This window comes from Delphinapterus leucas, chromosome 19 (genome assembly GCF_059928025.1).
Source record: "Delphinapterus leucas isolate spDelLeu-1000000601 "Yukka" chromosome 19, BTC_Dleu_Yukka2, whole genome shotgun sequence".
NCBI classification, from domain to species: Eukaryota; Metazoa; Chordata; class Mammalia; order Artiodactyla; family Monodontidae; genus Delphinapterus; species Delphinapterus leucas.
In genome coordinates this window covers 56,147,937-56,172,129 of record NC_143147.1, presented here as the reverse complement: position 1 = coordinate 56,172,129, position 24,193 = coordinate 56,147,937, and the positions used below count along the sequence as shown (strand labels likewise).

At 45.7% G+C, this 24,193-nt stretch overlaps 1 protein-coding gene and 2 non-coding genes across 5 annotated transcripts in view; 1 reads left to right on the top strand and 2 right to left on the bottom strand.

Annotated features, from left to right (window-relative positions):
• TEX2 (testis expressed 2) overlaps positions 1 to 21,115 on the top strand; it is a 107,403-nt gene extending 86,288 nt beyond the window's left edge. For 2 of the 3 annotated variants that reach the window (XM_022589157.3, XM_089901419.1), the window contains exons 8-12: positions 6,732 to 6,864; positions 12,959 to 13,084; positions 14,721 to 14,930; positions 17,224 to 17,344; positions 19,024 to 21,115. In XM_022589157.3, coding sequence (XP_022444865.1) covers positions 6,732 to 6,864; positions 12,959 to 13,084; positions 14,721 to 14,930; positions 17,224 to 17,344; positions 19,024 to 19,146 — 713 coding nt within the window. In that variant the 3' untranslated portion in view covers positions 19,147 to 21,115. Of the gene's footprint in view, positions 1 to 6,731; positions 6,865 to 12,958; positions 13,085 to 14,720; positions 14,931 to 17,223; positions 17,345 to 19,023 lie in introns of those variants that run through there. The other variant, XM_022589158.3, reaches the window with a different exon arrangement.
• Positions 21,116 to 21,703: 588 nt separating this feature from the next.
• LOC115803082 (small nucleolar RNA SNORA76) lies at positions 21,704 to 21,840 on the bottom strand. The gene has a single exon (XR_004023706.2). It is a non-coding gene; the product is annotated as a small nucleolar RNA SNORA76 (small nucleolar RNA).
• A 196-nt stretch (positions 21,841 to 22,036) lies between these two features.
• Positions 22,037 to 22,106, bottom strand: LOC115803075 (small nucleolar RNA SNORD104). The gene has a single exon (XR_004023699.1). It is a non-coding gene; the product is annotated as a small nucleolar RNA SNORD104 (small nucleolar RNA).
• Between the last annotated feature and the right edge of the window lie 2,087 nt (positions 22,107 to 24,193).

The following is a 24,193-nucleotide window of genomic DNA, read 5'->3' as shown; positions in this document are numbered from 1 at the left end:
GCCCGCTCCACACACACCTCACCGTGGGGTGGGGGGTGGTCTCCTTCCTTCCCTACAGAGCAGGGCCTCCCCCCCACTCCTCATCCCCACCCCAGGCTGCTGTCCCCGGGGCCTGTCCTTGGGGGGCCACCAGGCCAAGCCCTTTCCAGTTGTTTTATTAACTCTGTTAGGGTAATGTTTGCTCCTTCGTTCATTCAACAAATACTCATTGTGGGGAAAACTCGAATATTTAGAAAAGGAAAAAGAGAAACATTACCCATTGTTCCACCATTCAGAGATAGCCAGGATGACCATTCTGCTACATTTGGTACATTCTTGGTACATTCTCTCCTAATCGTTTTTCTTATGGATAAAAATTAATTACAAATGTATAGCTCCTTTTTCAAACCCTTAAAGAATTGGGCAGATTGACTGTTTAGACTTGGGAAGGCAATCAGAGGTTCCCTAGCAGGACCCTGCTGTGTTTAGATGCATAAGCCCAAGCCCAGACAGGGTGTGATGTGCCAGAGATCACTCAGCAGCCTCGCTTTTCCATGCTGCTCTGCAGCTTCTAGGCCAGAGCCAGAGGCTTGCCGTGCGTACCAGCTCTGGGCCAGGCCACCCGCGTTTGGCTCCTGCTCCTTTATTATCCAGCAGCAAGGCCTTGGGGAGGTTTCTAAGCACTCAGCACCTTGAGCTTCTCATCCACAGAGTGATGATGGCAGTAGCCTCTCCCCTGTTGCTTGTGGAGGAGATTAAACGCTTCATGTCAGCACTCAGAGAGCACACGTGACACGCGGGAAGCCATCGGTCTTCGTTGCTGCTGCTGCTGCTGCCAAGCTTGATTAGTAAAATCTTCCCGAAGGGGTTTTGTGGGGACCCTCGTCTGTCAGCCAGGTTTTTCTCTTCCATGCCTGGGACCAGTGACCTCAGAGCAGTGCCTGCAGGGGTGTCAGCAGTGTCAGAATGAGCCAAGGCTGTGGACTGTGACCTCTCAGGTTCAGGTTAATTAATTTAGTCTTCAGGGCTTTTGCTACGCGGAGTTTGTCTGCAGATCGTCATTGAGTGTCCACGTGGACAGAGTGCCACGTGGCACCGTTTTTGCCCTGTTTCAAGATACCCGATTAACAACCCGAGTTTCCACCAAAGGGCTTGGATTCTGTGGAAAGATGACCATGTCCCACAGGAAGAGGAAGCTGGTCTGTCTTCAGAGATGCCTGTAGTTGTGTCTGGCAGGTCCATCATCTACATTTGTCTTCCAGACCTTGATCTGTGGTGCCTGGTGCCTTTGTTCAGTGCTGGGACTGAAGCTACTCTGCCAGCGGAGTATTGCAGAAAAGTGGAACCAGGGGCAGTCTGCGAGCTGCCTGTTCCTCTGGCTACACCCTCATCAAGAGGGCAGCTGCCTGAGGTCGGTCACGGTGACAGGGCCAGACTGTGGGGCTCAGCACTGAGAAGAATGGCACATATACTCTCTGACCAGATCTGTGTTGCACAAGGAAAATATACCTTTTGTGGGAAAGGGAAAAAAAATACTCATTTGTGGAACTTGGGTTGGGGCGGGGAGGAGAGACTCTGATTTGGGACTGTGTTGACCTTGAAAGGCGGAGCTGTTTCCAAGAACGGATACAGGTAGACAAAACCAAAAATGACATCTGTCCTAAAGGACACATCCAATTACAAGGAATACTAGTTTTCTGCAGTATCTGAGTGAGCAATATGGCACCAGTCTGTTTGCCAGGAACGAAACGGTCACTAATGTGGTCGTCTAAGAGCTGAATAACTCAAACATCTGTTCTTGGTAAAATCAGTATATTATTAAATCTTCCATTTTAAGAGCTTTTGTTTTTTGGATGCCAAATGTTGGCTTTCAGAGTGAAAATCAGCCATCAGTTATGGGTACAGGGATAGTGGAGGAGCAGGTAACATGAGCCAGACCCTGTGAGCAAGGCTTTAGGGCCTCTTACCTCCTCCTGAGCAACCCCTGCCCCATTAAACCTGTTCCAGTGAGACTGAGGCCTTTTAGCTATTTTAATAGTAAATACGACAGTGAACTGCTGAGTGAAAGTACTAGATTTATTCGAGCACAGTAGGACTGCTCCTGAGGCCATGGAGTCTATTAAATCAACTACCAGGGAGAAGGCGGAAGAACCTCTGTTCTACTCGTCTCTGGTGACACATACCAGGACATGTGTACTATCTCTGCTGGCATCTAGGTCTGCTCTGCACCAGGTGGTCCAGGCCATCGTTACTCTTCTTCAGGCATAAACTTCCAGAGGACAGGGATTCACTTCAGTGTCTTGAGCTCTGATAGCTTGCGTTAAGAACTAAATAAACATTTTGAGGTAGAGCGAGCAGTAGCTTTTGCCACAGTCTGAGTAGCGGTGGTGGTAACTGATCCTTCCCTCACGAGGCTGAAGAGAAACAGAAAAACAGCCCTCCGAGCTCCTCAAGTCCTTGTGTGAAGACTGACTGAAGTTTGTCATGTTCATTGTTAGTTGTGTTTCCCTTGTAGCCAGGGAAGGGCCGGTTTTTTAGGGACTTGTTGGTAATCAGGTGCCACCCTTCGCCACTGGACAGCCTCACAATGTGAAGACCCCTCATGTGGTGGAGATTGTTACGGACTGAATGTGTTCCCCCCAAATTCATATGTTGAGTCACTAACCTGCAATGTGGTGGTATTTAGAGACGGGGCCTTTGGGGTGATTAAGTTTAGATGAGGTCATGGTGGGATTAGTGCCCTCATGAGAAGAGAGACCAGAGAGATAGCTCGCTCGCTGTGCCACATGAGGACACGGGAGAAGGCGGTCGTCTGCAGGCCAGGAACAGAGCCCTCACCAAGAGTGAATCGGCCAGCACCTTGATCTTGGACTTGCAACCTGCAGAACTGTGCCAAATAAATGTCCGTGTTTCAGCCGCGCAGTTTGTGGTATTTTGTTACAGCAGCCTAAGAAGACTAAGACAAGACCCTTTGTGTTCATGCCCTTTCCAGAGAACCTCTCAGGACTGGCTGCCTTACGCATATTTAAAGATTTAAAAAATTGCCTTGCTCCTTAACTTCTGGGTTTTGTCCTTGATCACTACCAAGACCAGATGGTTACAGGAAGCAACATTTTAAATGAAATGCCTCACAAGCAAGTCTTAACCTTTGTCAAGAGCCCAGAAGAAAAAGCTCTGTTCCCGCACTCACCCAGGTGAGGAACATGCAGCTCGTTAGGGTTAGGGTGCCACTCAGAGCACAGTGTCTGTCCCCACTTCACAGTGTTGCTACATTTGTCCTCATTGAGAAGACAGCCTTTCTAGTAACTGCTGATTTCATCTTTCAGTCCTGCAAGGTGGGAGCTCCTGACTCACCCTTTATGTAACCACGTGGTTTCGGCTCTCGTTACGTGCACTCCAAGGTTTTCAGGGAGCTTTTTGCCACTGATTCATTGTCACAGAAGCGTGTTTTTCTTTGCACCTAATGTTAAAATTGTCATCTTACCCTCATCTGAATGCAAGCACGTCATATTAAGATAACTTGTTTGAATGTTTGCAGTTTATATCTGTATTTAAAGATTCTCAAACCATTCTTGACTCCTTCATATCTACACTGAGAATGGGGGCTGAGCAAGGCCCCGTGTGTGGGCCTCATGGAACATCTACAATGAAACAAGAAACAGGCTTCATCCCCTACGCAGGAGCTTGGTCAGATGTCCTCGCCTTGCCTGCTCCCCAGCCTGGACAGGGCTCTCCGGCTGCCCAGTGCAGCCTCTTCCCTCTGGCCCCGTGTCCTCCTCTGGTCTGGTCCCCATCTGCTATGGCAACAGCAGCAAGCTAGGCTGTAGCCCAGAGTGGTTAGAAGAAGGAAGTGGCTGGTGATGGATGTGAAAGGGGAGAGCCCTGCCAGGATGCACCAAGAGCCAGGCTGTACAAGCCGTGTGGCCTCCCCTGTACAGATGAGGAGGCCGGTGCCTAGACATTGAGAAACTTCCAGGGGAATTCAAGCCCCGGTCCACGTGACTGGACTCCAGTGCTTTTCCCTCTTCCCAGCCTCAGCTCCCGGCAGGGGGGCTGGACCACACGTCATTGAGTAGAATGTCCCGATGACTGGGGTGTGGGCCAGCTGTTTACCAAGCCTGTGTCCATATCCCCTCATTTAAAAAACAGACAAACAGAACCTTCCACTTTATTATAACAAGTAAAATTCTGGTGCCTTTAATATGACAACCTTCGAAGGCAAATACTTACTAGTAATATTTATTGGAAACCTGACTGGGATTTTCAAAGGAAATGATTATGTCTGAATACATACCGCAACCAGGTAGTTTGAGTCTATTGATTCTCAAGTTAAATAAATAAAGCTGGCGATATACAAGAAGAAATATCTTCTTTATTGATGTTCCATTTATATTGAGTTTAAAATCTACTAATATCAAGCCTTTTGCCCTAATTCCCTTTCTACTGGAAGTGATTAATGACTAAATGTCTTTATTAAAGCAGATGTGCCCTTTATTTCCAGTAACACTGCCTCTGAAGAGCAAGCTAATTAATGATTTTTAAATGTTTAATGTAAGCAAGAAATAAAGCAGTTTTGTGTGTTGCTGCAAAGAAGACATTCACAACTGATCTGCATATCACTTAATTAAACCAGGTCATTCACAGAAAATAATTATCTTCAATTATGATAAAAAGAATTTGGTGAAAGCAAAATGGAAATTATTCTGCCTTTAGTGAGGAGTTACACCAATAGCGCTTACTGAAGTTAAGAAAGCAATTATCTGAGGTGGTGGCCAAACAGGGGATAAGTTATTTACTGTAATTGCTTGAAAATGCGGCTGTGTGTGAACAGTGGTTTTAGATTAATTTCCTGCTTCCTTTTAGATATTGTCATTTGTCTTATGAGGATCTATAAAACTTTATTTACATTTAAACACCCACTTGAAGGACCATGTGTTTTTTTTTTTACTGTATTATTGATTTATTCTTTTTGCATTTTAAAAAAGTTACACTTGTTGAATATACTGTTAGTACCCACAAGCCAGCTAGCAGATCTGGTTTTTTTTTAATTAATTTTTTTTTATATAGCAGGTTCTTATTAGTCATCAATTTTATACACATCAGTCTATACATGTCAATCCCAATCTCCCAATTCATCACACACACACCCCTGCGCTTTCCCCCCTTGGTGTCCATACGTTTGTTCTCTGCATCTGTGTCTCAACTTCTGGCCTGCAAACCGGTTCATCTGTACCATTTTTCTAGGTTCCACATACATGTGTTAATATACGATACTCGTTTTTCTCTTTCTGACTTACTTCACTCTATGACAGTCTCTAGATCCATCCACATCTCAACAAATGACCCAATTTCATTCCTTTTTATGGCTGAGTAATATTCCATTGTATATATGTACCACATCTTCTTTATCCATTCGTCTGTTGATGGGCATTTAGGTTGCTTCCATGACCTGGCTATTGTAAATAGTGCTGCAGTGAACACTGGGGTGCATGTGAGGACCATGTTTTGATGGGAAGTCCATGAGGTGTTACAGAGCTTGGACTCGGTAAAATCACAGCATAGTCTGTCCCACCTGCTGAATCATAGGACCCTGGGGTAGAAAAGGTTGTGAGATGACTGACCCCTATTTGCATTTTAGACTTATGGTCAGTGGCCACTTCTGCTTGGTGGACCTTCCCAGTGAAATTCCGCAAAGCCAAAAGCCTCTAAGATATGCTCTGTGCTCTCATTGACATGAGTGTCTTTTCTAAGGAACAGGTGGTTTTTTGTTTTCTTTTTTAACATCTTTATTGGAGTATAATTGCTTTACAATGGTGTGTTAGTTTCTGCTTTATAAAAAAGTGAATCAGCTATACATATACATATATCCCCATATCTCCTCCCTCTTGCATCTCCCTCTTGCATCTCCCTCCCTCCCTCCCTATCCCACCCATCTAGGGGGTCACAAAGCACCGAGCTGATCTCCCTGTGCTATGCGGCTGCTTCCCACTAGCTATCTGTTTTACATTTGGTCATGTGTATATGTCCATGCCACTCTCTCACTTCGCCCCAGCTTACCCTTCCCCCTCCCCGTGTCCTCAAGTCCATTCTCTACATCTGCGTCATTAAGGAACAGGTTTTTCAACTAAGGTACAAAGTGGTTACCCAGCTTTATCTAGATAATCCTGGGGCTTGAACACGAATTCTTTTGATTCCATTCCTACGCAATTTCCAGAAAGAAGAGGGTTCTAAAAGGTTTTGTCACCATCCTTATCATACCAAGCTAAACCTGAACCATTTTCTGTGCCCCTCCCCTCCCCCACCCCCAAACAATAGATAATTTTAAGAAAGACAGTGGTTCTCACTTGTGTCTTTAAAGAGCCCAGCTTGCTGTGAAGTCTCTGCACCTCTCTTCTGCCTCTAACCAGCTGGGACAACGCAGACCTCGTCCTGGCTTTGCCCTGGCACAAGCCATGTCCTCCTGCTGGGAGTGTTTCTTACCCAAAGTGAGAAGAACCCAGAGGACAGGACCCTGAGCTCACTGTGACCATTTTAACGGATGTTGAAATACTGGCAATTTGCCAGATGCTTGAACTGTTTCCAGAAACTTTTCACAGTCTCTTCTTGCATGCATTGGTAGTACAGGCAATATATATAGACTTTTAATGTGATACCTACTTAGATACTTTAAAATATAAATTTTAATCTGTCACTTATAGTCATGTTTTTCCGGGGCGGGGAAAAAACCTTCTGTTTTTTCACCATTTCTCCAGGACTCTGGATCGATTTGGAAATGTCCTACAACGGGTCCTTTCTGATGACTCTTGAGACCAAAATGAATTTGACCAAACTAGGTAAAGAGCCTCTTGTTGAAGCCCTGAAGGTTGGAGAAATTGGCAAAGAAGGGTAAGGGGCTATATGAATTTACTAACCCAACCCTGGGGAACCACCTCCTTCCTCGAGCCCTTGAGAAGCAGCTTTAATGTGTATAGCCCCAATGTTGAGCGCGAGCTTCATGTAAGTGCTTCCTGGCCCCGGAGGATTTCAGGGAATAGTTTCCTGGTTTCACCCCCTGCAGACTCAGTGCCGTAGGCCTTGGTGCTGCCAGCGGAGCGTACAGTGTCGATTACCTGGAAAGCATCCCTGACTCAGACCAGCCGGGCAGGCTGCACAATGAGATGCTTTGTGAAGAGAAGCATCACCCGGCAGGTGCCTCCTTCAGCTTTGCAGCCACACACAGCACTGTGTGGGCCAGGCTGAGGCGCTTCAGGCGGCTGCCTGCTTTAATCACAGCGTCAGAGTTATTTATAATTAGACGATTGATCTTGTAGCCAAGAGGGTGCTCCTAAAGTGTTTGGAGACGCCTTTCCCCTAAATAATACAATATCTATTTTCTTAGTAAACTCCTCTCTTTGTAGAGGATACTGCATCTGTTGCCGAGTTTGTCTAATTTAGTAAATATTTCCAATTTGTGAGATAGTTAATGAAGCTGATTCTTTTTCTTAGATGCCTAGAATGGATAAGCTGGAACTTTCACATTCCCACACACCTTAAAAATGACTGCTTCAGACTACATATTTAAATGATATTATTGTTTTTACCAAACTAAAAATGCTGATTGGAGTCTGCTTCTCACATCTTCAGCCCCTTTGCATGGAATTAGCAGTACAATGATCGGAAAATGCCACAAGGAGCCACCTTCTCAGCATCTAAATATAAATATAAGACACAGGCTCTTAGATGTTTGCTTTATTATGATGCTGACCTGATGCTTGTATTCAAACTTGTGGTGAAAGCACAGTAGATGGGGAGTTGGATCATACATTTGAGAACGTTCTTTCACTAAGGTGATTCCGAGTTGTCCAGGTGACTTAATGAAAATGTTCATATTTTAATTTTTGGAGAATTTCACCTGCTGTATGCAGTCTAACCTGTATCTGTGCTATTTTCCTTTCACTTTTCTACTGTTTTGTTAAAATGTGTTTGGATTCGGCAATCTGTGGATTGTGTTTTCTGGTGAGTGGTATTGATCAGCCCTCCGTGTAGCATTTCATACCCCATCAGTGCTGAGTCTCATTCGGACCCATGTGACACCGCGAGGAAGCTTGTCCTTTCATCATGTTCCCCAACATAAAGGCACCGTTTGTAGACCTGAGTGGATTGAGATCAGGAGCATTTAAGAGGCTTTCCTGGGGGGAGAGTCGTACAGACTTCCTTGATTCGTATTGCCGGGGTCCTGATCTAGCCCTCTAGTCAGACTCAGCTTCTGTCCCCAGCTGCCCCGACCCTGACACCATGCCCAGCTGAGCGCCATCAGGCCAGCCTTGGGACAGCAAAGTTGCAGAACCAGCTGCCAGTAAAACCAAGCACCTTAGGCAGAAGCAGTCTTGAAAATGAGCTCTAACTAACCGGGAGCGGGACAGAGCAGACTTTGGTCAGGAGCATTTGTGCAGGGAGCCCTTTCTGGAAACAGCCCTTGCTGGCCCAGGGCTGCTGGGACTCCATTGGAAAGAGGGGTCTTGGGAGCAGGTAGGGCCCCACCATAGCCAGGTCCCTGAGATCCTTGCCACTGAGGCATTCCATGTTCACTGTTATTCATGCAGCTCTCTTGGCACAATTTCAAGTTCATAAACTCAGCTGATTGCAGGACAGACACGTTTCTGAGCAAGCAGTGCTTCTCTAGACTGCATGAAAAAAGTCCTCTGCGTTAGGAATATAATGGTATTATATTTAATTTATAATATATATCTAAAGCACCATTTTTTTTCCAGTAGAGTCTGGTATAAAATGTTTTGCTTCTTCCTGTGAGGGTGTTAAATTTTATGTTGATGTGTAATTGGCTGTCATTTAATTTTAAAAGCAAGGAAAAATACAATCTCAAAGCACTTGGGAGGAAAACGCCTGGATAAATGAACCCTTAACCCTTTTTTGCATAAAGGACCCTCTTGGGAATCTGAGAGCTCTGGATCCTTCCCCCAGAGAATGCCTACACATGCACCATTTGGCTCACAATTTCTGGGACCTTCTCGAGCCTCTCAAAAGCCCATCCATAGCTAAGAGCCTGATCCCAGAAGTGATTCTAGCATCACTTCTCCTCCTCAGTCAGGAGCTATGGAATCGCCCTGAGGCTGAATGCCGGAGGAGAGGCAGAGTCCCTGCACCTGTGGCTGTTACTGAGCGTGTGATCTTTGGTTTCCTTGAGGAAGCCTCTCCTAGAGCAGCGTGTGTGAGTGGTGGGTCCGCAGCAGCCCTTTCCTCCAGGCCCTCCCTTTAGCCCGTGGCCGCCTGTCCAGGGCCTCACTTCTGGGCAAGGGCTTGTCCCCTTGCTCTGGCAGGGCCTCTGCTTTGTCTCGCTGCTTTTGTCTGTCCCCCTTCAAGTGTGCAAATGACTGTGCCGTGGGGAGTACCTGAGGAGGTGCTGCTCAGCCTGTGGGAAGTCCTGCTTACTGTAGAAAGTTTATAAGGACCCTGAGGCTGGTGGTAAGAAACTGAAGTCTGTGTCGCTTCACTCTAGTGAAGGCCTTTCCCTTTGAAATGTGGGTACCCTTTATATTTGCAGACATTTTTCCTTGAGTCTTTGTATTTCCCGAATAGTCTTCTTGTTACACATTGTAGTTACAGTGACTTTGGGGCGATAGACACTCAAAATGGAATTCAGGTGGTGAGCTGGGCAGTCTGAACTTTAGGAATTGGCCTGAAGGGGACCTAAGCGAGTCAGGAAGGGGAATGTGCTGCTCGTTGGCTGCTTTTTAAATGCACATCGGGGCGGGCGTTTCCTGGAAGGCCCTTGGCCCGTCCGTGCTCTACCACGGCAGCCTGGGCTGGCGTGCAAGTCCCTGCATGGGCCCCCCCACCCCGACCCCTGTATTGGGCCGCTAGTCCCCGGCGTACCCGGGTCCACCACCCCGCCCCGAGGCCCTGATATTCTGGGAGCCCAGTGCTTGTCACCCACGCCGTGACTCAGTCTAGCTCTGTGGGTGTACGTGCACATGTGTGTGGCAGATACATGGGCCCGACTTCTGTTAAAGGAAACAAATGCACTCTCGTGAGCGTGGTCCCCCTCCAAGCAGTCCTCACTGGGCTGTTTAATCTAATTATGCACCCTTCACTTAAAGCATTTTTTGGAGCTGCTTTTTAGAGTTGCCTTCGGAGTCTGTGACATTCCTTTAAGTATTCTGAGTGACAGCAAATCTTCCTACTTTCTAGATGGATTGGATCTTTGAGAAATTGCTAGACGTCGTTCAGAGGTGATGGTGATTATGAGACTAAGAAATTAAATGTTTGGTTCAAGACAGAGAGTATCAGTGATAAAATAACGCACTTTTTCTTATGTGTCCGACTGCAAGCGCATTTCCAAAAAGATTTTTAGCAGAGACAGCAAAACTGGAATAAGCCCTTTAAGGTGACTCTTGAAAGGATATTACACTTATCTCGAATTCTAAGGTGTGTTTAAAAAAGTAGGCTTATTGCATTCTAGCACATCTTATATAAGAATGTGCAGGGTGTCTTTCTCTGAAATTCATCATAAGGTTGAGATCACAAAATGCATGTTCGGTTATAAAACTTGAATATCTGCCAAATATTTAATTACACTTTTAGTTAGTAAGTATTAGGTGCTGCATAGTACGGCCCCCTATGCTGAGAGGAGAGGTACCATCTGGTCACAGTCAGAATTTCACGTCATCTGATCTGTTTTAACTGACAGAGCATTGTCTAAATGATTAACTTCAAGCCACAAAATTTGTCCTGTTCTCTGTCCTGTGGAGGATTAATTCAGGAACCCGAGAGCTCACTGCAGTGCTCAGCCTTTGGCATCTTCTGCCCCAGGCCTGGAGGCTGCCAGATGACAAATACCAGTGGGGACAGAAGGGGACAGTGGTTCTGCAGGTCTCACTGTGGTCCAGGATGCTGAGGCAGCCTTTTGTGCTCTGTACCTTCCTTACCTGGCAGCACGAGGTCTGAGCCAGGGGGCACAGTCGTTTTACTGATGGAGAAGTAAGATAGGTTTCTGAGATGGTCATGTTATCTTTGGGGACTTAGCTCCCTGACTTTCTTCATCCCAAGACCCAGTGCAGGCTTTCTTGGGAATCTTATTTTACTTTTGTATAAAAGCAGAGCTCTGTGAGGGCTGCCTAACCCTGGAAAGCACTGAGATGTTTTTGTGACCAGCACACACACGTGAGCATTTCCTGGACTAGCCCGGCTTCTGATGGAAGGAGGAGGAGTCGGGTGCTGTCCCCGTGGCCAGGGACAAGAGGCCTTTGTGTCTGCAGAGGGAGTTTCCCTTTAACGCTGTACTCAAGCCTGTTGGCTAGAGCGCTGGCTCTAATGTTTCAGGGCCAGGATCAAGGAGGATCCGGGTGTCCTGCCAGGGAGGACATTTGTGCTCGGTCCTCTTACAGCTGGGCTCCTGTTTCAGGGCGGAGATTTCAGTGCCCTCTTCCCAGTGCTGGGGCCTCTGCTGGGCCTTTAAGTCCACACTGGTGGGTGTGCTCTGCCCTTGGGTGCCCTTGGCCCTTGTTGGCCAGGAGATGACTGCCCCCGTGGGCTTCTGGTGGCCCAAGGAAAACCCCAAAGGGTTACACCCGCAGGAAGATGGGACCTAAGCTGCGCTGCCTTCCCCTGTCCTGGTGATTTTTCTCCTTATCAAAGATACAAGGCCCCCACGTGCCACAACTAAGAAGCCTGTGAGCCGCAACTGAGACCCAATGCAACCAAAAAAAAAAAAAAAAAAAAAAATACGAGGCCCACGCTCTGCTTAGTGACCATTTGGTAGCTTAATTGTGTTCATTCTGTCCCCATTAAGTCTCTGAGCCTCCGGGATGGGCCCTGCTTTCTGCCTCTCTGAAGCAAAGCCACCATCCAGGGAGGGAGCTGCCTTCTTTGGGGCCCAAGCTTGGCCAGGAACCCCCAGGGCCCTCACAGGGGAACCTTGATCACTGGCTGCTGCCAGTGACCCAGTGGAAGCTGAGGCTCTACCCTGGAAAGATTAACGAGGGACATTGCTCTTTGGTGAAGTTTTTTATTACTTCATTTAAAAAACGTGGTTTTTTAAATATAAATTTATTTATTTTTGGCTGCACTGGGTCTTTGTTGCTGTGCATGGACTTTCCCTAGTTGTGGCGAGCAGGGGCTACTCTTCTTTGCGGGGCGCGGGCTTCTCATTGCGGTGGCTTCTCTTGTTGCAGAGCATAGGCTCTAGGTGGGCGGGCTTCAGTAGTTGTGGCTTGCGGGCTCTAGAGCACAGGCTCAGTAGTTGTGGCGTACGGGCTTAGCTGCTCTGTGGCATGTGGGATCTTCCCGGACCAGGGCTCAAACCTGTGTCCCCTGCATTGGTAGGTGGATTCTTAACCACTGCGTCACCAGGGAAGCCCTAAAATACGGTTTTAAATTAGTACTTTTCTTGAAAAGTTCCTGGGTTCTCATGTCAGTTGCTTCCTAGAGTCCCTTGAGATTTGTTGGTTGGCGGCTTTTTCTGTGACCTTCAGGAGCTGGGGCAGGTGTGGGCTAGGATACGTAATTTCACTAGGAAGGAGTCTTGAGCCAAAACTAACAGGAGGAAACTAAGCCAAAAAGCATAGTTGTTGAACTCAGCCAGAGTCAGGGGACTTGCCTGAACATCCCATCTCATCTGTGAGGTGGTCATGGCGCCAACATGAGCTGTCCCCTCCCCCGTGCAACCATCGTTCTTTCCACTCACCCTCCCATTGGCTACGCTGCACTGTTGACGAGATCACTGCATTTTGTGTGGACTGCATCACACTCCCATCACCTGTCTTTCTGACGCATGCGCAGAATCCAGCCCTTCAGGCCCAAGTCCTCTGCGGTCCTGCCAGGGACTTGGCACTGAAGGGTCTCCCGGGGGACCAGGCCAATCCGAGGACTCTTGGATTGGGCCTCTTCTGTCTGGGCTGGGTGGGGGAGAGTGATGACGCTGTAGCAGTGGTGGCGGTGGAGCCTGGCGCTGGGCCAGCTGCCGTGGTGACTCTGCCCTGATCAGTTGCAGGCCCAGGGCCTTCTGTCTGGCCGACAGCGACGAGGAGTCCTCCAGTGCTGGCTCCTCTGACGAAGACGACGCACCAGAGCCTGGCGCAGGAGACAAACCGCTTCTCCCAGGGGCTGAAGGGTGAGTGGATCCAGCTTCTGGGGTCTTCAGGGGTCAGGGCTGCAAGTTGGGAGTGAGCTTTTATGGTCTTTTCCTCTCTGATATTCCTTCCTCCTTCGCTTTGAGTGAATGATTTTTGCATTAATAACTAAAAGCCAGTGGGATAAAATTTCATGCCCCAAAGCAAAAGACCTGAATAGCTTTCCCTAATTAAGAGGGTCCAGAAGAAAATGATTCTCTTGGGCCGTTGGAATAAATAACAGAGAATTGAAGGGCGTGTTTATCACAAGGAGCACAGATTACACAACAGCTCCCCCTGGTGTGGATAGGGAACATTACTTCCCTTCTGACGGGTCACACTTGCTGTTGAGCTTTTAGTTTCTACAATGTTGAAACATTCAGGTGATTTCTTCGGTGAATTTTGAAAACGTGGGTCACTTAGCTGATCTTTTGGATCATGAACTACATTTTGGTGGCTCCCTTTGCCTGTTACTTGGACTGCTGAATGATCAAAGTGCCTAGGCTGCCTCTCTGTAAGGATCTTTTAATTATTTAAAGTGAGTGAAGAAACTAAAATGATAAAGAAACCAGGTGATTCAGAAGTATTTGTAAGAAAATATCAACCTGTTCACTTTTGAAATCCTACAGAAGATGAAAAGGGAATCTAGATGTTTGAGGAATTGGGACTAAAGTTTGTGTGCATTATTTAAACTCTCCCCACCTGACCTTCTTAAGAATAATTGCTTTTGCCTACACATGTACCCATACTATTCCTGACACTCTGGAACTGTGGAGGATTTTAAGAGCAAATATCCTCTCTTCTTAGGGCAGTCTTAGGTAGATATGACCTGATACAGGAAAGCTTGCTTTCCTGGGCTGCTAGCGTATCAGCTGGATGCAGCTTTTTTCTTTAGATGCTTCTGAGCCCTTTGACAAGTCGTTGCTGCTCAGAGTTGCTGTGACACCATCTAAAAGGCAGATGTTTTACTGTGTTTTGTGGCCCTGTTAATGCAGCCTGATTTCTTATTTGCTATGTAGAGATGGTGAGATTTTGCTCAGAGGACACTGGATTTATATTCAGTATTTGAAGGTTATAAAGGAGAGCGGGTGAGATGCCTTCCCTGCTTGCACTGTGAGAACTTGGTCTGACTCGCCATTGTCAAGACTCAGGCTCTATCTGATGTCTGCACCTTGTCTAAAGTTGTAGTTCTCTGGACTTCCCTGGTGGTCCAGGGGTTAGGACCCTGCGCTTCCACTGCAGGGGCACAGGTTCGATCCCTGGTCGGGGAACTAAGATCCTGCATGCCATGCAGCGCAGCCAAAAATAAATAAATTAAATTAAATTTAAAAATAAATAAAGTAGTAGTTCTCACCTGGGGGTTATTTTGTTCCCCCCCCCAGGGACATTTAGCCATGTCCAAAGACATTTTTTATTGTCATATATGTGGGGGAACGTGCTATTGACATCCAGTAGGCTGAGGCCAGGGATGCTGTTAAACATCTGGCAACATCCACAACAAAGAATCGCCCAGTCCACCGTGTCAGTGGTGCTGCAGTTGAGAAACTCAGGTCTAAAGTCAGGTGAACACGGAGCCACCAAGTTGTTTGTGAAGGAACAAAATCTATACTAACACCCGTCTGTGTCCCTCATTTAAAGGTATGTTGGAGGTCACCGAACAAGTAAGATTATGAGGTTTGTTGATAAAATTACCAAGTCAAAATATTTCCAAAAAGCAACGGAGACAGAGTTCATTAAAAAGAAGATTGAAGAAGTCTCCAATACACCACTGCTGCTAACTGTAGAAGTACAAGAATGTAGAGGAACCTTGGCGGTCAACATTCCACCTCCCCCGACCGACCGAATATGGTGCGTAGAGGGCCCCTCGGGGTCAGCCAGTGATTCCCCTTCTTGCATGACCATAAAAATCCCATAAAAATTGCTGATCCTTGAAATTATGGAAAGTACCTTCTCCTGGGAAGAAGCACTTTCACACGTTTTTCATGGAACCTTAACATTAGTTGTAAATCTGATTCTGTCTTCTACTGTGAGTGGTTAATTCACATATAAAGACTCATCTTCACACGGTAGGAAGAGTTAAGGTTATTGGTGAAGTTTATGGGATGAGCTGTTTCTATTCTTGGTCTTCCTCCTCTCTCAAGCCAACCCTTTCCACCAGTGAGAACAGCTATCATTTGTAGACCTCTTATTCTCTGCCTAGCCTGGGGTGTAACTGCTTCACCTGGCCAGTCCTCACAGCATCCGGCGGAGACAGGGCCATCGTTATGCCCACCTTACAGATGGGGATCACACATCCAGCAGAGTCCTGGGCGGTTAGGGAAGACTTCCCCAGGTCAGATTTGGATGTTAAGGAGGCAGGAGCACGTGTGCTTGGTAACTGTGGTAGAAGGTCTATCCAGAGAGTTGTCATTTGACTGAACCAGTGGGTCTTAACTCCACCTGCATATCACAGTCACCTGGGTGACTTGTTAAAGCTATGCCCAGCCCAGCCCCCAGGATTCAGCGGTTGGGGGGACTAAGCTAGGATTGAGAATCACTGAAATAAATTTTTCAAGGGCCCAGCAGAAGAAAATCACTATCTATAAATCTCAATTTTAAATTGACATTCACATGTGCATAAGGGTATACAGGGATTGCATAAAAGACCTCTTTGTACCGTAAGCTACAGTTGTGTGAAAAAGATAGCTCTGTTCTGTTATAGAGTGAAACCAGCATGCTGGCACACAGCCTTAGTGTTCAGAAGGACTTGTAGGAATGATCACAAAAGGATTTTTTAATTGACTGATCATTTAATGATGATATTGGTGTTTCCCAGTAAAAACTTTAAAATACCATTTTAGATTTTATTTTTAAAAAGTAATGTTTTCACTGGAAGAACATGAAGAAAACAGAAAAAAAAAAGCCTGTAACCTTACCTTCCAAAAATAACCAGTTAATAAGTAACTTACTGTACATTTTTCCAAGCCTAATAACAAATTTTTTTTAAATAGTAAGAGTTGATACGTTTCTTCCTCTTCCAAGCTTTGACTTAGGAGTTACAAATGCCACTGCTCAATGGGAGTTAAAATTAGAGACCTCTAGGCTAGTGCCATGCAGTGCCTACTCGAGTGCTGAACTGTTTGGTATTAATCCACAAAGATACGTATAGATATTGAGAGTGTTTAGAAACATTTATAGCAATTTGCTATTTTTATTGTACAGGCAGACCTCATCTTACTATGCTTTGCTTTCTTGTACTTGCTGATATTGTGTTTTTTACAAATTGGAGGTTAGTGGCAACCCTGCATTGTCAGATGATGGCTAGCATTTTTTTAGCAATAAAGTGTTTTTCAGTTGAGATACGTACATTGTTTTGCACACCTAATTGACTACAGAATAGTGTAAATATGACTTTTATATGCACTGGGAAACCAGAAATTCACGTGACTCACCTTATTGCAGTAATTAGCTTTATTGTGGTAGTCTGGAACTGAGCCCACGGTATCTCCAAGGTGTGCCTGGATTCTTTAAAACATTGGTCCATGATGGGTTGAAGTTTTTAGTTTGATAGCACACAGTCTCTTGACTGGATACCTTACCAACAATTCTGAGTGCCAGTCTGCTCCACTGAGAAGCCATAATTATGGTGTGGAGTGTGGAATGAAAAAGCAGGTTATAGAACGTTTCTATTTACGTATGCATATTAGGAGTGTGGGGAAAATTGATCCCACTTCTCTCAGTGGTCCTATCTTGGTTATGAGACTCAGAGAGAGAATGTCTTTTATTTTCTGCTTTATACACTTGTATATTTTGGATTTTGTAACAGACATATCCTACTTTCATAAAAATGGAAACAAAGAAGATCCTTTCCATTTTAGGAAAAACAAAAACAAGAAACAATGCCCAGGTCATGGACTTTTCCAGTGGCATTTCCTGGCTTCCTTAGTTTGTCACAACTGTTCTCAGATCATCACGGCCCTGGGTCCAGGGACACAGGGAGTTCACAATTCTACTTGCTGCACTGAAGTGTTTTTTAGAAGGGATTTTCGGAAGAGAACATTTAAGTAGTGATAAAGCCTTGTGTAAATGAGGAATGTTTGTTCTTGGTACTGTCCGCTTCTTTTCTTTGATTCTAAATGTGGTTATTACTCGTCTTTAAAAGGTATGGTTTCCGGAAGCCACCACATATCGAGCTGAAAGCTCGGCCAAAACTTGGAGAGAGAGAAGTGACTTTAGTTCATGTGACAGACTGGATAGAGAAGAAACTGGAGCAAGAGTTTCAGGTACACCTGCAGTGTCATCTAGTGTTTCATGCTGAGGCTCTAAAAGCTCTGGGTAGAACAGAGGTTCTGAACTTCATGTGGGTCAGGATCCTCCTTGGAAAATCTGGTGAAAGCTATGGACCCCAGGAAAGTACACATATGATCAAATAGGCATAAAGTTTCAGGTTCAGTTTCAAAAACTCTGAAACTCATCCACAGAAGCCTATGAAGTAGTCTTTAGAGGAAACTCAAAAGGTAGGGGTCAAAGAGCAAAATGACTGTCTTGTACCAGTAGGCCTGGCGAGCCGTCCATCTGCTGGGGCTATCTTTGGACTTTTCCCCGGGTGGGGCCTGGAACTGGCCAGCTAGTAGCACCCGGGCTGTGGTGGTTCCTGCCCTTGTGTGGTACCCATCTTGCTTGGTTTGTTTTCAACAAACAAATTGTTTGTTTGTTGCAACAAACATTCCGCGTGTAGCTACCACCTACCCTGGAAGTCCAAAGATGAATCAGGCCTGTCCCTCCCCTGTGGATCTTCTAGGGTAGTCTAGAGATCTTCTGGAGTTGACTAAGCCAGAGCTCATTCTCTAAGCCTGTCTTCTGCATTCTGCCACCAAGGGAAATAGCAGTGTAGCTGAGGCCCTGGAATGAGCTGTTTCTATCAAATTTTTATCAGGTTTTTGAGGCATAGTTGTCTATTAAGGTTTTACGGATTAACAGGCTATTTACTTTATAGTAAATTTCAGCTTTTGAAGAATACCGGTATTATTTTTGCAGTAGTATATTTTGAGTTATTGCCTTTAAAATTATATATTTTTTATTATTTAAAAGCTATAGGTTAAATATAACTAAAAACCAGTCTATGGAAAGCTTAATTTTATCTCCAAAAGGAAAAGTACTTTGAACCTAATTAGGGGAAAGACAATCTCATGCCTTCAGTTCTTTTCCTTTTTCTTATCTCCCTAGATCCTGCATTAGGAATTTGGGTGGTCATCTCTTTTAGGGGTATTGGGATATTAGGGTCATCTCTTTTGGGGGCAAACTTTGGTGCATGGTATTTTTGAGGCAAGTTGGGAAGTTGAAGGGTAACTGCTTGCATTCTCCCATGGCCACCTGTTTTTGTTTTTGCTTTGGAAGAAAGCATTGCTGAAGTTGAATACATTGCCAAAATTCACTTACATAAAATAAGTTTATAAACAGATAGGCAAAGCACCATTACTGTCAATCACTCATTATCCTTTGGGTGTTCACTATAGTAGGATTTCTTTCATACGTAGCTTTAACTGGTTCTGGTTTGAAAAAACAAAAAATTAGCTTACATTTTTGTTGCTAGGATTTAAATGGATAAGTTGGCTTATGTGTGTTGGAATATGTGTTCTGGATATAGTAATTTGGAAATACTATGAGCAGCTTACGCTCTTAATTCTCTTAATGTTATTTATCAATTCATGAGTCATTTTATTATATGTACATGAAATCAAAGGCTGCTTCTTCCTCAGAACTTACTGGGTTCTCGTGTTCGTGCACTGGTGTGATACCTCAACGCTTTCTCAGTATCATAGAGGAATTAGTTTGGAATGTGTAGGAAAAGTTGTTTCATATGTATTTTAAAAACTAGTCTAAAGCCTAAAATTATCGGAACACACTAGGGCAACTCTGAGAAAAGAGCATTCTTCCACATGCCTGTTCCTTCTTTCTACAGAAAGTTTTTGTCATGCCAAACATGGACGACGTTTATATCCCTATCATGCACTCAGCCATGGATCCTCGCTCCACTTGCAGCCTCCTGAAAGACCCACTGGTGGAGGCTGCTGATCAATTGTGATGGGTGCAGACCTGGTGTTCCCAGTATTATGAGATGAAGCTCAAGGTGTGGGGTTCTCGGCTGCCATCTGGGCTGTAGCACTGGCCTTTCCTCGTGCCACAGCTTCTGCCCTCTGCCTGCCGGTGCCCATCCCACTGGGAGGTGTCCAGTGAATGGGGTCCAGATTGCCTCCTGCAAAGCTTTGACTCAGCAAAGGAAAACTGGAAGGATCGTCACGGTGGATCCAGAGATTACAGGTGACCCCCACCATGGCTTTTCTAAGTCTACCAGTTTTTGTGGCAGCAGAAGAGCACATTAAGAGCGAAGCTGCACAGCTGGAAGGCTTCCCCTTGCCTCCTCGATGCCTCCAAAGCTTTTTCTCAGGCAGCCAGTGCAGTGGAATGTTTTCTCACTTTTACAGTTTGTGTGGCGCAGCCCTCCACACCAAAGAACATCAGTGTGGTTACACACGTGGAGGGTGGGGAGTGGAATTTTGTCAACTATTTCTTTGGTGATAAAAAGATATGCATAGCAACTTACTCTTCTTATCAGTTGTGCGTTTTGGAAGCAAGTAGCCATAGAACATACACTCTAACACACTATCAGCTGGGGCGGGAACCGTGGGATTTATGTGACCATTAGGCAAAGCCATGAGATCAAACCATCCCACACCTTTTACCAAGGAGGTACAATCACCTGGTTTCTGACTAATCCCAAATGTTTTCCTGAGACTTGAGCATATGTGGAAATATCAAACAAACCTAATGACTGGACTGGGGTGGGGCCAGAAAGCCAGAGCCACCGTCCTTCCACCTGGCACTTGCTGTGAGCTCTGGGAAGCTTTAAATAGGGATCTTAAATGCTTTGTTAACCTGATTGGTTTGGGATGTTTTGTGGGCAGTTTCCTTTTCTGATGGCCAAAACCGGAGACTGCTCTCTATCATCTCGAGTCAAGATGATGCTGATGTTTGCTCAGCATCAAACACTACAGATCTCAAAATTACCGTGACATTTAACGTTGCCAACTTTATTTTGTGCATTTGTGTCAGAACATTTAGTTTACAGGTTTCGGGGCTCTCTCAAACTGTGTAATTTGCTTTGAGAAGTACACTCAATACAATTTTTTAATTGTTTAAAGCTGCATTCAACATCAAACTTACCTTGGGTTAACTTTTGACAACTTACATCTGTGGACAAAGCTAATAGTGGTTTTTTAAACAGCAACAGCACCTTGCCTGAACGGGACTTTAAAGAAATTAATATATTGAAAAAAACATATTTGAACCCTTATTTGATTACTTTAATTATACCATTAAAACATTTGACTTAAATTATCGGACCATTCCAGTCAGTGTACTGTTCTGATTCCTCATTGTGTAGGCCAGTTTGCCTGTCAGTGCGCATGTCTCGTTCGCTGGTCTTATAATTTTTGTGCAATAATTAAAGGCAAAGGACTAGATGCACTACTGTGTAGAGATTACACATGACTGTACCCTATTGCACTTAATCAAATAGTATGTGGGGATTTACAATCGCTTGCATTGTTTCACAAAATAAATGTCTCATGTCAAATACTAGATAAGCATCTAAGTCATTTCTACTTGATCCTGCTTAGATAATAGGAACAGAATAAACTGTGGTACAGAATAAACCTGGGCCCTCAGCTGCCAGTAGCAGCTTGTTTCTTGGGCCATCACTGGACCCGTCCTGTTGGAGGATCCAAAGTAGACCACACCCTGATACAAGGAAGGCGCTAATTATCCTCAATTCAAAGTCCTGCTTCTGGGGCTTCCCTGATGGCGCAGTGGTTGAGAGTCCGCCTGCCGATGCAGGGGACACAGGTTTGTGCCCCGGTCCGGGAGGATCCCACATGCCGCGGAGCGGGTAGGCCCGTGAGCCATGGCCGCTGAACCTGCGCTCCGCGACGGGAGAGGCCACAACAGTGAGAGGCCCATGTACCGCGCAAAAAAAAAAAAAAAAACAAAACAAACCCTGCTTCTGAGCTAGAATTTACACCAACTGCTTACTAATCCTGCTAACTTGGGGCCCCCTTTTGGGCTAGACATGGCACTTGTGCATACCTGCCCTTCAACACGTGCTGCCTTTTACTCAGAAATGATGCACGTTACACCTAAATCCAGGAGGGATCGTTTTCACCTAGAATGTGGAATACGAAGGAGTGATTGTGCATTTATTTAGGTGCCTATGTTGTGCCCCGCAATGCACAACACCGTCATGGTGAGCTGTTCAAGCTATCTGGGGCATAAGCAGTTGACCCTAAACGGCGGTTTTTCTACGTGGTCCGCGAACACACCTCAGCCAGACGAGTTCAGCTCAGGACCGGTAACCAGTTCGTGTCAAGTGCACTACAGCCTTCACTCAAACGGTTCAAGGCCACAGCCGGATTCTCATCTCCCCTCCCTACAGACGCCCTCCCCGCCGCGATTACATGAACCTGCCCGTCTCACTGATTTCCACGGAGAGACCACTCGGACTCACAGGAAAGGCACAGGAATAAGCAGAGACTGCAGGACCTCCGACGCCTTCCCCAGCCCCCCACCCCGGCAGCCCAGTGCCGCAGTGTAGCTCGCGGTTAAAAGGGCCGCCGCCGCGGGGGCAAGACGGCCCCAGTTATGCGCAAGCGCGTACTGCTCTGGCGCTGCAGCCTGACCCCCGGCGCCACGCGCAGGCGCGGCGGGGGCTCAAAGGCAGCGCATCGCGACAAACAAAACGGACACCGTCGCTGAAATCAAGCCATTTTATTGAGGGGCTTCGGGGGAGGGTCGAAAAGCTAGGAGGACAGTGAGATCCGACGTCCTTCTCCTAGCCGGGACCTGCAAGAACGAGAGCGGTAGGTGAGGAGGTGGTATACCCGCAAACCCGTTTCCCACCCCCACGCCTCAGCGGCCCGGCTCAGACTCCAGTTCGCATCACCCGCGTCAGCAGTCTAACACGTGCTTTAATTCGCATGTCATCACCGCCAGCCGCCCACCCTCCACCCGGTTCCCAGGCCTCGAAAAAGAGGACAGACCTGCCCCAGCCCAGGACACACCACACCCCACCTCACCTTCACCACTTCACAGTCGCTGAAAGGAAAGAGAACTAACCGGGCTTCTACTTAAAGAAGCAGACCGGAGGTGGTTGGGCGGGCTTTACCGCCATTAACCAATAGCAAGTCAAACTTCCAGCCACGTGCCTGTAAAGTGGCCTAATGATTGGCCCTGCTCACTGAGTCCTCCAGAGTATAGAGCGGTTACACGCCAGCCGTAAAGATGAGCGTCAACGAAAGACTAAGAGTCGCGCGGTGTCCTAAATTCTGATTTTTTGCGCGGCGTAGGTCGTCAGCCTGTGAGTAGTGTGCGTTTCTCCATACTACACAAAACGAAACCTTACAAACGGCAGGGCGCAAGTAATGCCTAACCTGTTTAATATTCTGTGCCAGGAGCTAGGCTAGGAGCTGAGGTGACAAACTAGTCTTGTTCCTGAATTTAAAGTAACCTGTTACGGTAGAAAGACCTTGTGTTTGAAAGTAGACTGATGTGCAACCAAATCCTGACTTTGTGATGAATTAGCCCTGTGACCTTGATCACTTAGCTTTTCTGAGCCTCAATTTCTGAAAAATAGGAAAAAAAAAAAGTGTTGTACGAGGCTTAAATAAGTTAATGTCAGTCACCTGGCACATTCTGTGTGGTAAACAAATATGTTTTTAAAGGACTGGTGTGATGTGGAAGACTTATGGATTGCAACACTTTAATAAATGCTAAAATAGAGCTATAAACAGCCTACACTGGAAGCCCAAAAGAGAGAAGATCTAACATTGGGAAAGCTGAAAGTACTTCTAGGTATTGAGCTCATACTGTGAGCCAGGCATATTCACAAGTGGTCAATATGTCCCTGCTCTCTGGGTTTGATTTACTGGAAGAGGGAACAGAAGACACACGGGCACAATATCTGGTTTTCTTTACTTCCTTTATATGTTTTCCTTGGGAATTCTTTTCCTTTTTTCCTCCTAACTTAATAAGGAAAGTTTATTGTTTTTTGGTAATAATGAAAGCATTTCAGCCTGAGTTTGTAGTTGAATAGGACTCTTATTTTCATTATTTGCTACATAGTCTTTAGTTAAATTTTAAAATTCCTCTTTGATCCAAAACAGTAGTTATTTTGGCAAGTGTTTTGTAACGTCTATGTGATGTTGACTTTAAGAAAAACCAAAACACACAATGTAAGAGCTGTGAGTTGAGTTTATTCAGTGTCTTACTGAGGACTGTAGCCCAGGAGACAGTAGGAGAGCTATGAGAAAGTGTTCCCAAGAGGTAAGGGAGGAGCCAGGCTATATATGAATTTTTTTGCTGGCGAAAAAACATCTAGTCGAACATCAAAGATTACTGCTAATCACAAAGAACAGACATCTCAAGTTAATGATTTTAGTGCTTTTCTACGTATGGGAAGATGCAAGAATCTAGGAGATGTGGAAAATTTTCCTTAGATATGTATCTTAACTATCTAGGGGCAGTATCCAAAGCACAGAATGCTTCCTGTTTTTCTCCATCCTGAAATCCCCATAGGCCCACTCTCAGTGGGTGACTTTAGTGACTAATGGCTTGATTTCCTTGTAGAACTGGAGTGGCAGACAACATTTTTTTTCTTTACGATTTTAAAAAAAATATTTATTTATTTATTTGGCTGCACCGGGTCTCAGTTGCAGCACGTGGGATCTTTCAGTTGTAGCGTGCAGGCTCTTTTAGCTGTGGCACGTGGGATCTAGTTCCCTGGCCAGGGATTGAACCCGGGCCCCCTGCATTGGGAGCACAGAGTCTTAACCACTGGACCACCAGTGAAGTACCTACAATGATTATTTCTATTGCTGTTGAAACATTTTCTTAAAATATTTATTTATTTATTTGGCTGTGTTGGGTATTAGTTGCGGCATGCCAGATCTTCGTTGCAGCACGAGGGCTTCTCTCTAGTCGTGGCGCACGCGGGCTCAGTTGCCCCACGGCATGTGGGATCTTACTTCCCCGACCAGGGATCGATCCCATCACCCCTGCATTGGAAGGTGGATTCTTAA